This window comes from Leptosomus discolor, chromosome Z, assembly GCF_034619465.1.
Source record: "Leptosomus discolor isolate bLepDis1 chromosome Z, bLepDis1.hap2, whole genome shotgun sequence".
In the NCBI taxonomy this organism is placed as follows: Eukaryota; Metazoa; Chordata; class Aves; order Leptosomiformes; family Leptosomidae; genus Leptosomus; species Leptosomus discolor.
Genome location: NC_141419.1, coordinates 33245762 through 33257816, shown reverse-complemented (window position 1 = coordinate 33257816; position 12055 = coordinate 33245762). Strand labels below are relative to the sequence as shown.

The window sequence follows — 12055 nt, the reverse complement described above, 5'->3', positions numbered from 1 at the left end:
TTGGAAGTGGCATACTTTAAGTTTGTACTCTGGATCAGTACAGGATGTACGTTTTGTTTCAAGAAGAAGAGATTAATTTTAACGTTGTGTTTTCTATTAGTTACAATAATAAAACTCAAAACTTACTAGCTGCTGAGATTAGCAATGCCTGAGTCAGTATCTCATGCAGCTAGGAAAATAATGTCCACAATTAATATAACAGAGTAGGTAAAAATAATTATGCAGCTTTTCTGAAAAACAAACAAAAAAATTGTCTTCCCTTACAAAGATGTTAAGATGGATAACGCTTGTGCTTACCTCTGCCTACATATATCTCTTATACAAGCAGCTTTAGCAATCAGCTTCTCCCATTGAGCATCTTTGTCAACAGACAAAGAGGGCTTATCAGACATTGCCAAGAACTTCTGCAATTCTGGGTAAATTCGATCCTAGGAAAGATTTAATTTAAAAATTACCCTCACAACTTCAAAAGCTGGTGACAGCATTTTCAATTGCTAGCACTTTTACATGACTGCTACATACCACTTTTACTGCATACCATACTTTGCTTTTCTTCATTATTGGAATCTAATGCTGCATAGAGATCTAACTGGCTTTTGCAGACCAAATCTCTATTGCTACTCTATAAAGAGAAGCAAATTATTGCCATCTGAGGTCATGCTCTCACTGTACACTATGAAAAGTAGAAAGCTGCCTTTTAAACCATTTTTTTTTTCCTCATTCCAGTCTGAGAGCTGTTGAAATAAAAAGCAGGTTTCATGAAGCACATAATACTGAAATTTTTCACTAAACCAAAATCAATATAGGCACCACTTCCACCATTTACTTTATATTGCTGATAATGAGATACTAGTATAAGCAATGTTCCAAAATTAATTTTCTTCCCTGATTAGAGGTAATGAAATTTTTCAACTACACTTATCTTAGTGACACTACAAGAATTTTCTAACCTGTCTTTCCCATAAGGACGTCATCAGCCGCAAAGTAATTGCTCTAAGCTTTGGGGTGCTCCCCAGCATGTGTATGGCACGTAGAATCTGAGCTACACAAACCTGAAAGAAATTTTTAAACCATATGTCACAGTTATTTTTTATGTTTAAGAACAAAGACCAACCCACAAATCATTATTTCACAACGAAGTACAACAAGAAGATAACTGCCTAACTGCAATGTCAGAAAGAAACTGGAAGTCATTTTCTGAAAAAAATTAGTGCATGAGTCCAAGAGCAGCTTCTTATGATATATATATAAAATGACGATACAGTGAAGAAAATAAAGCCTAATGTACATTTCATTCCTTAAAACGTCATATCCCATCCAAAATATTAGAAAGTTATGCCGAAGCTTACAAATCTGTTACTTTAAGCAAGCTATGCATTGCTCAGTCTGAATCTTCTTTTTAAACAAATTACTTATTAACACAGTCTTTGTTTTACTAAAAACTTTTCATTCTGACCTTGTGTACACCCAGTGTAGGCAATGTATATAATATATCCCTGTAAAGTGCAGGCTCCAAAGGTCTTCCCAATTTAAACATGAGAACTGGGATCAGATTTGGGACCTAAAATAAAACAAAAGCAGGAAATAAACTTGGAACTAATTGTCAGCATGGTATCTTACATAAGACAGTGAACTGCTCAGAACATATTAGAAACTCCTACCTTTTTGCATTATTTTTTCTGTTAAGAGGAAAGAGAAAGGAAAATTCTAACGTCTGTAACTTCATAGGATTTACAGTTTATTTTGAAGTTATCACCTTAAAAGCACTTTGTTATGCATGTTCAGCTGTAACCACTGCAATAATCTAATTTCCACAATAAATTAATTTTTACTTGAAATTCCATTACAGGCACTCCAAAAGGAACACTTAACTGAAAATGGTACATTAAAATACATACCAAATCAATGAAGAAATATTCCAATTCAGTTCTGTCATTACAGAGGAATTCTGATGATACTACTATCATATCCCACAAACCTGTCATATAATACAATACAATTTACTGCATTCTTTAATATATGGTACAAAACTTCCAGAGAGCTGCCCCCGAAGTGACAGTGAAGGAAAGGAGACCTAGTTACCTCCATCCTCCTTTTATTTAGATTAGATCTTCTGTATTTTCATACCTGCAGGTCCTTCACTTTTTTCTTGTGTAGATTCATATCACTATGTTGTAAAATTAAATCTACTCATGCTGACCTTGCTTTGTTTTCCCCACTTGATTTTATGGGTACTTAAAAGTAATTACACAGCACTGGTTTACATTCTGCCTTTATACAGCAGTTATGATTTTCGCTTAGCCACATGTGTTAGTCTTCCACACATAAAACTCCTGCTAAAAGATAATGTCATTCCCAACACAGAAAAGCTAATTAGGAAATTTGGTATTTAGCAGTAGCAAGTAGACACAATAATTTTTGAGTCTTCTGGCTTTCAAAAAACTATTTTCCTTACATGGTAAATGGAGGATAGAGTTCTCCATTTCACTTTTAGTGCTTACCTTTGTTGTGAATCACCCTTGGAAGAGGTTTTTTTTTCCTCTTTAACCTCAAATTACTGTACCTTCAGAAAACTCACTTGGTAAGTGGAGGCTTAAAGCACAAGAACGAATGTGTATTAAATCCCATACATGGGCTGAGCTAAACGACCGAGCAACTCTCAAATCCAATGTTCACAAGATTGGATCCCATCTTTAATTTGACAGTCTTACACCTCTGAAAATTTATCCTGCTAAAGCTGACCCTTTACATATATATGGGTGGTTTATACATACAGTGGTTCAAGAAACAGTTAATGAGAAATTCTGCTAGAACTTTCTCTCAGTACGCATTTTTACATGAGCAGGTGTCTTCAGATGATAAAATTTTTCATTGCACAAAGGCCTATCTCAGTCCACAGAAACTACAGAGCAAGATTAATGAATAAAAATCCAAGAGCTCTGGGATTTTGCATACTTCCTTCTGTAATTACTGGTTCCAGATTACAGATGAAAAAAATAATGTTTGTTCTATATGACATCACTGCCTCTACAGTTCATCAATCCAAATTTGTGCTTCCACAAGCTTAAAAGCTTTCTTCTGGAATCTGTAGTTAATACCTACAGAATTAATTATAATACATTATTTTTTCTGGTTTTCCAAACACTAATTGACACTCTTAAATAGAATAAAACCCTTTATAAACCAAAATTTCCCCACATTTTTGACTAACTGCCTAGTCTCCCTCCCTCTCTTTATTTCCCAAGGTTGCTGTCTACCATCTGTAGTCATCACCCCATCACCTGCCTAGGCAGAGGTCTGGCTTTGCTGTAAATCTTTCAAAGCAAAATGAGAAAAGTGGATGAGAATCTAAGGTAGTATTGATTTGAGCAAACTTTCACACCCAGAAGCACTTTCAATACAAGTTTAACAATGCCTTGCTTTCCCACCTTTTCATTCCAAACTGCAGTCTCCTTAGCTAGAACCCTCCCTCCCTCCTCTTTCCTTCAGATCTTTGGATTAAAGATAAAGCTTTTGTCTGGAATAGAGTGAAGTTTTCTTTATGGTAGCTTGTATGCGGCTATGTTTTGGATTTGTGACCGAAACAATGTTGGTTACACAGGGATATTTTAGCTATTGCTGAGCAGCATTCACACAGCATCAAGGCCTTCTCTGTCTCTCACACCACCCTGCCAGCAGTGGGCTGGGAGTGCACAAGAAGTTGGGAGGGGACATAGCTGAGACAGCTGACCCCAACTGACCACAGAGGGATATTCCAGACCATGTGACGTCACGCTCAGCAACAAAACTGGGGGAAGAATGAAGGACTTTGAGAGTTATGGCATTTATCTTCCCAAATCACTGTTATGCATGATGGATCCCTGCTGTCCTAGAGGTGACTGAACACCTGCCTGTCGATGAGAAGTGGTGAACAAGTTCCTTGCTTTGCTTTGCTTGCATGCATGGCTCTTGCTTCACCTATTAAACTGTCTTTATCCCAACCCATGAGTTTTCTCACTTTTATCCTTCTGATTCTCTCCCCCATCCCATGGGGGCGGGGTGACGAAGTGGCTGCATGGGGCTCAGCTGCCTGCTGGTGTGAAACCACAACATGTACAAATTAAATTTTCTTAAGTTATCGTTTACATAAAAACTAAATGGCAGATAAGCAAAATAGAAATAAGGTACCAGAGATACCGATGAGGCAGGACCTGTCAAGCTGAAACTTCCTATGAAGCACAAATATTTCAAAAATAATATTCAAACCTCCCATTATACACACATAGTAACTAGTTTTCCAAATAAAAGCCGTAGGAGAAAGAGTTCTTCCATTAGATGAATCAAAAATTTTTATACAGCAAAAATGTACACTGCAAATGGGTTAATTAAACATGTTGTCTTACACATATCACAAGACTTAGACTTACGCAAACAGAAAACTGGAAATCTGTACATGATTTTATAGGAACCCAGGCTGCAACTGTAGTTTCAAAAGCCAGTTTAGCTTTTCATCTCAAGCATTCCTCTTTTTTTTTCTTCGCAGGGGTTTTTCATTTTGCTTCTTCACTCCCAAAAGCTAAATTTATAATAAACACCACTATTATGTTAAAGCTAAGGGTAAAACAGATGGACCATCAAGGTTTAGTTTTGTATCACATTCTGCAGTGCCTTGCTCCAGCGTAAACATTCCCATAGCATTCTTAACTAGCAGTCTCCCAGGTCAACCTAACAGCCTTGCCTCAGTAGACCAAAGCAGCGGAGACCGTTGTAGAGAGAGATAATTTCAGTGTATTTCTAAATTACCATTAACTGTATGAAGCCACACCAACTTTGCAACAATTCATGGCAGATTATGCGATGGATACCACTCCTGTTGATTAAGTGGCCATAAACATGACTTACACCAGAACAGTGGTGGTTCTTTGCAAGTTGCTCTGAAATTATCAATCTGCTTTTTTCTCATCAAAAACTTAACTCATCCAGAATAAACAGTCTTATAGAAGAAAGGCTAAAATACAATGAGAAGATACTACTTCTGAGAGTAACATACTCCGCAAGAAGCAACACACCTCATGATTCTTAGATTCTCTCAAATTTTCTCATATGACAACAAGCAAGAACCTTTTAAACCCCAGATTCCTTTCAGACCTATCACACGGGTCTACACAACACAAATCAAAGGACTAAGTCCACATATAATCCACCTCACAGCATCACCTTGGAACAGAGCTTTAAAGTAATTTGGAGAAAGGAGGTCCTCAGTAATTCTCTGAACTACCTTTGTTCTCTGTTCAAAAAGAAGTCTTTCCACCCCGACCCCCACCCCCCCCGCCTCCTACCTTTATTTTCATCACAGCTTGACTGCTATTTCAGACACGCATAGCAACTGGGAACTTTCTTCCCTATTCCACTCTCTGGGGGCTTCCCTGAATTCACCTTTTTTGGGCCTTTATCAGCACAATCCCCCTAGCTTAAATGTCTTTGAAATGCTTGGTCACACTTCCAAGACCATCATCACAGTATTTTATAAATCCTGCATCATAACGAGTATTCCTTGTTACCATGATAGATGGAAGCAGTTTTATTTCTGGGCACCTGTTGTACTGTAAGTGTTAAGAAAAAAATAAATGACCTGATTTACTGTTACCTAAATCTTTCAATGATATAAGGTAAATCATAGGGCGATGAGCAAGGAATGGACATTCCATACCTCCGAGGTGGCAATCATTAACACAGCAACCTTCATCACCATTTTAAATCCCAACATCATCAGGGAGGTCATGTGTGCTCCTCCAGTGAGATATGTAAGTTTTCCACACAATTGTTAATGCAATGTGCAAACAGGGAAGAAATGTCTTCTGATAATATTATCCAGAAAGTTTTGTATGTAGCAGCATGGATGGAAGACTCTCAACTCTGAGGGTAAGAGGGTTTTGTTGATTCTTTAAACCATAGCCATCCCTGATAAATGCTGTCATTGGTTTCCCCTGTGCTGAACAAAAAGGCTACATAAAACATCAGCAGAGAAGTCAGATTATGTCATTACAATGACCAGACTCCTTACCTAAGTTCCTTCCTTCCCTTCTCTCCCCACAGTGCCTCTTCCTTTTGCCAGAGGCAGGGTCTTATGGAACTCATTTGGTCTTAAGCTACTGCTGTATTCAATAGGCCACTTCCTGCATTCTTCTCAGTTGTAGCTACCTTGGACTATGCATATGGCAATCGGACTGAATGGCATTCAAAATAAATTATAATCAAAATAAATTATATTCATAATCCTTAGTTATAAAAGCATTCAAACCCTTTAAAGTTGCTCTTCTCAGTCCCAGCCTTCATCAGCTGGGATGAGTTCATTCCAAGACCTGTATCAGCATTAATTTTCTAATTACAAAGTTTATTCTACAATAAAGAGGTATTAAATTGAAGTTCAACGATGACTTTTACACTAATATCTAGTAAACAGATGCTAAGCTCAGCTTTAAAAATTCTCAGGAAAAGATTAAGCATGTGCTACTACAAGGCCAGTTACATACTTCCTTAAACATATTGTCCTTTGAAGTGTACTTGTTTTGAAATGTATAGTCAAATTGTAAAATTAGGAAAACCCCAAAATGTTCTGGCACAGCAAAGCTGCTCCTCTCTCTGTCTTCCTCATGTAGTGGATAAACAATGCTGGGACTAATTTCAGTATTAAATTTATGCTACATCTTCATCAAGGGCCTAACAGCTCCAAAAAGCTGATACAATGATTCATTAGCTCCCAGTAGGCAGAAAGCAGCTCTGGAGAGGGAGACACATGCTGCCAGGCAACACTGCCTTCTGTATCCCCCACTCTCGCACACGATGCGGTGGTTTGGTCAAGCCAGTCATTAGCAACCTGAAGAAGGGTTTCAAGATTATGGTTTTTTGCTTTTAAAATTATTTTGCATCTCAAAAAAGATGCCAAGGTATGTCAATAACTCTCCTTTTTAAAATAAGATTAAACATGCAAAGCAGAATGCTTTCATTTAATAAATAGGCCTGAGAAGCATTCTCACTCTCTGCAATTTAGTGCTCTGAGTTCTTTTTTCTAAGCTACAGAACAGCTACACTTCTTCAAAAGCACAAGCTAATGGAGGATAGCAGGTGAGGAAGATAATCCTCCCCTTCTGTTCCCTCACATTTCCTTGCATTTTACTGAAGTGAAATTGTCCTCATGCAACCCTTGTGTCAGAACAAAGTATAAGAGACAGCCAGAAAACAGTAAGCCAAGTAAAGTCATGTCCAAAAGGAAAAACTACTTTCAAAAAAATATAATCCAAATACATATAATCTTTGAGATCCCTTCCAACCCAAACCATTCTATGATTCTATGAAATCACTTTATATTTTTCCCACCACACTTTCTTTGCTTGCATGCCTATCCTGGAGGTTTCTTTTGGGTCAATTTTAACACTAAGAGATCATTCCAGACCCCTGACAAAAAACAACCAAAAGGCAGGAAATAAATGTCACTGCAAAGTTCCAGATTTTATTTCTGGGAAATGTCTGGCTGAATTTTGAAAGAGAGGTAGCATCAATCTAGCCCTCCAGTAGGCAAGGCAGTGAAAACAGCATTCGGAAACATTCAGTACGTGGCATTTCTTGCTCCAGTGAGCAAGACAAAAGTACTGAACAATTCACACAAATGAAGCAGCATCCAGTTCTGCAGATAAGTGCACAAATTAAGGTAATTCAAAAAGCTATTTTATAAAAGCTACAAAAGAAACTGCTCTCAAAAACCAGAAGCACTTCTTAGAGAACAAAAGCTAAGTTTTCAGAAGTTTCATGCACTTTAGCAGGATCCTAACCAATAAGCTTCAACCATGAACAATCTATGAGATCTGACTATAATACGATTCTTTCCCTACAGCTATTCTACAAATTTCACATAACCAGACATAGAACAATACCATCAGGCACCACCCAAGCGAGCTAAATCCAGTTCAACATATGCTTAAACTTATTTTCTACCTGACTAAAAATGTATTTTACCTTTTTTTTTTTTTTAAATGCAGTCCCAGCCCCCAAAGAACACAAAATAATGCATCTCCAGACAGATTTCCCAGAAGGGTGTCATCTACCACTAAAATATTTCATTCCAGCAGTTGAAAGACCATAAAAGAAAGGATGTTCTCTAGAGCCTCATAATCCTCTAGTAACAGTAATAGATCTTGTGCTACTATTCACCAGTGAACTCTCAGTCAAACGATTTAATTTCTTCTCCTTGCAGCACAGCTGGTTTCACACAGAGTGTAATTACAGTTTTTGCACAACAAGAAATTCATCCGATTAGAAGGACTGTATTAAGGCTTTAATGAACAGCATGTGTCAGTGCAGCCTCTGTAGTGATTTGATTTACAGCTTAAAAGCCCATGTACTACTCGTCATTCATCAGCCTGTTAAAAAGATTTCTGGATTTTCTTCTATAGTGTTTCAGACCATTACTCCAAAATGCCTCAGCTAAAACCAGATCTAATACAATAACTAATCTTACACCATAAAAAAGACTTGTACTCAGTGGGGAAGGAGGAGGTACATACACAGAAGTCCTCTGTAGGTTCTCTCCATGGAAAGGGTAAGAAAAAACAAATACAAAGCACAACCAGAACAATGTCTGCAAAATCAATTACGGTAATTATTTTTAAACCTAGCAAGGTTTTTTAAATGCTCCCTTGATTTACTGTAGAGACAACAGGCTCCTAACAAAAACAATATTCAGTGTGGAAATAGGAGATCCTGTTTGTGGAGTTGTAATAAACATGAAAGCAATGAGGATAGCATTCTCAATTTACATCCCCTCTTCTGACCCTGTTTTGCTTTGAAACATAATTAATTTTTCAGCTCAGATTTTGCATGGCAATTAACCATGGCTTTTCAATTCAATATGCACAGTTACAACCACTAATCATCAGAACCACAAAGTAAGAGAATTTTACTAGCAGCAGAATTACTAATTATCTTGTCTGCTTAAAAAAACAAAAAAAAGCACCACACAGTTCTTTGCATGCTCTGATCCTCACCATGACATCTCAGCACTTCCATATATTCTGCTGTAATACAAGTAGTCCACAGTTTGGCTGCAAAGTTGACACTTTTTCATTTTGTCCCATGGACATTTTATTTACCTTTTGCAAGGCTAAGTGCTAAGGCCTGCTAGCCCAAGTTAACTTTGATTTGAACATGTACCAAACACATGGAATTCGGAACATATCTGTATTTCCTTGGTTAGACCTTCTTTCCCTTACAAACACCTGGCTTTAAACTGAGTGTTCAAGTACTGCTAACACCAAAGGAGCAGATTCAAGTTAATATAGGTGACTGTTTAAAAATAAGTTTAGGATTACCAGACATTTTTTTTTCTCTTACTTCCACACCCAGCCCCTGACTTTCTTCTTCAGAATAGCCTTCTAATTACTGTGCTGCACACCACCTTCCACAGAGTCCTTCAGAAAGTGCCCTATGGAACTCAAATGTTTAACAAGTTTGTTGAGATGACTTTTCCACTTTCTTAACTTAAAGGACATTCTGATCACTGTTTTACCACTTACTTTCCCCTTTTTTTTTAAAGCACCATTTATTTATGTAGACCTGAATAAAGTAATTCCCAAAGTATAACTTTGCCATCAATACGTTAGCGGTTGTTCCCATCAGGCTGCTCATTGAGTTTATTAAAGCAATTGGTTACTTCCCCCATCTATGAGCTTCAATGCTTTCTCCTCCTGTACTAACTATTTTTAACCGCAAGAGAAAGACCAGACAAGTCCTAAGTAATTCTTCCTGCCTTAGGGAGAACATTGCACCTACAAGAAACAATGTGATAATCTTTCAGTGCAGTGCTGTGCCACACTGTAATAATCTCTGTGGACCCATTAAGCAGACTCAGACTAAAATAACTTGTCAGAGTCAAGACAGATACCAGGTGATCCCAAGTTCAACTGATCCAGACATTAAGTCCCAGTTTTAAAGCATTAAGATCTTTTGGAATAAAAAAAATGTAATTTAAAAGACAACAATGCATTAGGTGACAGCATGGAGAATAGTCCCTGGTTGCACTTAACTAAGGACTGAGAAGGGAAATATCACCCCAATTAAGCACAGTATTTTTCTCACACCAAATTCCCAATTACTACTGAGCAGAATGCCTGCTGTACTACTAGTTACATTGATTGCTTTATGTGATAGTACTAAAAAGACACCTGAATACTTTATATATTTTGCAGAAAAGTATTTTAAGGTGCACAGTAAAAGATTAAAAGCTCATCATTTGCAGTCCTTGTTAGTGAACAAAATGTGAGCCAGTTAGACTATTAACAAATTATAGTTTGATTTCTGCAGTTTAAACAACAGTTACTAATTCATATGGACTTCTGCTGATCATTAGGAATACAAAATACGATGCAGTTTGAACTTCACTTTCTCATTGCATTTGGGCATAAGCCATTTTTCCTAATGCTAGGAAGGACTTTTTCATCAGCCTGAAGGGCTTCTTAATTCTGAAGAAGTCAAACCACTATAGTTAGCTCCAGAGGCTGTGTCTGTCTATCTCATAAACTGTATTGGTGAACAAAAACTTTGGCTTAAAATAAGCAGAAGACACAAAGCAGGCAAACCTACTTATGTCACACTAAACATCAACAACTTCAGGTTAAATTCCTTTCCCTGTATCTGTCTGAAGTCCAGACTGTACTTAAATGATATGGTTAATATTTCATGCACCTAAAGCTTTGTACGCAGCACGGTAAGTAAGCTTTTTAGCATGGGCTAAAATAGTGTACAGTAAGGCCACTTCTGTACTAGACTTGGTCAAAAAGAAGGCTTAACTGGCAACGTACTTCATACAATGCCCCCCTCAAATCCATTATAGAGCATATTCAACTACATTATAGTGCATATAACCCCAGACCTCTGATGATGATAAACTCATGAATGAAACACTTCTTAACAGAAACCTTAGCATTGTTAGTAATGCAGAAAACCTTTTTCTAGCTTAAAATAAGGTATGACCAAGGTAAACCTATATCCTGATTTCAGAAGATTAACCTGCACTTTTAGAAACAATATTCAAATCTGTGGTTTCCTTTACTTTCCAACAAAGAAAATGTGCATTGTTTTTTTTATATACATCCTAACTTAAAAAGCATAAAGCCACTTTTTAAGAAATGCTTAAAAAATGGTCGCAGCTTCCAATTCTTTCAAAACACTTAAGTAACAACTTACTAAATTAACTCTACACCATGTTCATTCAAAAAGTATTAGGGTATGCCATTGTACCTGGTGATCAGCAGCAATACCACCACCATTTGGTAAACGCCCTCCTAGCACAGGCTGTTGAAGTTTTACCATGTCAGGAAAAATCTAGGAACTCTTAGTGCAATATAATTATTTCTCCCTGCCACAGACCACTAGAGCCTGTGTGATCCAGTATTTTTCACTATAAGGCTTTAAATAACACACAGCATTGTTATCAAGTTAAATGGCGTGACAAAAAGCAGGCAACAAATTGAAAGGAAGCCAAACACTGCGTGAAGCAGCAAAAGCAGCTTCCACTGCCCTCTTGCCACAGCTGTCTGAAAAAAAAAATCTTTTGCTCTGAGAAGAGTACTGTGAGGTTCTGACTGGCTCCATGTTTCGTTATGCTTTTTTTCTACTTTTTAGTTCTCCGATTTTGTGTTATTTAACCATCCTCTAGAAGAGGTAAAGGCTATAAAAGAATGGAAGAACTTAAATGTGTAGTTTAAGAGAAAGAATTCATCCATGTGCAAGAAAATGACAGCCATTCTAAGAAAATAAGAAAGAAAGGGAAAAGATATCCCGAAAGGAACAAAAAGCCCTTAATTTTGCACATTTCCACCAGATACCTAACTTTGAGGAGTCAAATTCTAACTTCTGGCAGCTCAGTATTGCCACTGATGTCAGACTTGTAACATCCCAGGGCAGCTGTTCTACGCACAATTCAACAAGGAGTATACCAAGGACACTGCAGAAATACTTCAAAAGAACTATTTAGGACCTAGATCCTGTTCTTACATTTCAAACTGTAAATATCCTGTGTAGC

At 37.3% G+C, this 12055-nt stretch overlaps 1 protein-coding gene across 3 annotated transcripts in view; it reads right to left on the bottom strand.

The window, feature by feature from the left end:
- FOCAD (focadhesin) overlaps positions 1-12055 on the bottom strand; it is a 113940-nt gene that overhangs the window by 67792 nt on the left and 34093 nt on the right. For 2 of the 3 annotated variants that reach the window (XM_086479093.1, XM_086479094.1), the window contains 3 exons: positions 1457-1561; positions 951-1052; positions 298-428 (listed from right to left, as the gene is read on the bottom strand). In XM_086479093.1, coding sequence (XP_086335219.1) covers positions 298-428; positions 951-1052; positions 1457-1561 — 338 coding nt within the window. The remainder of the gene's footprint in view (positions 1-297; positions 429-950; positions 1053-1456; positions 1562-12055) is intronic. The other variant, XM_086479095.1, reaches the window with a different exon arrangement.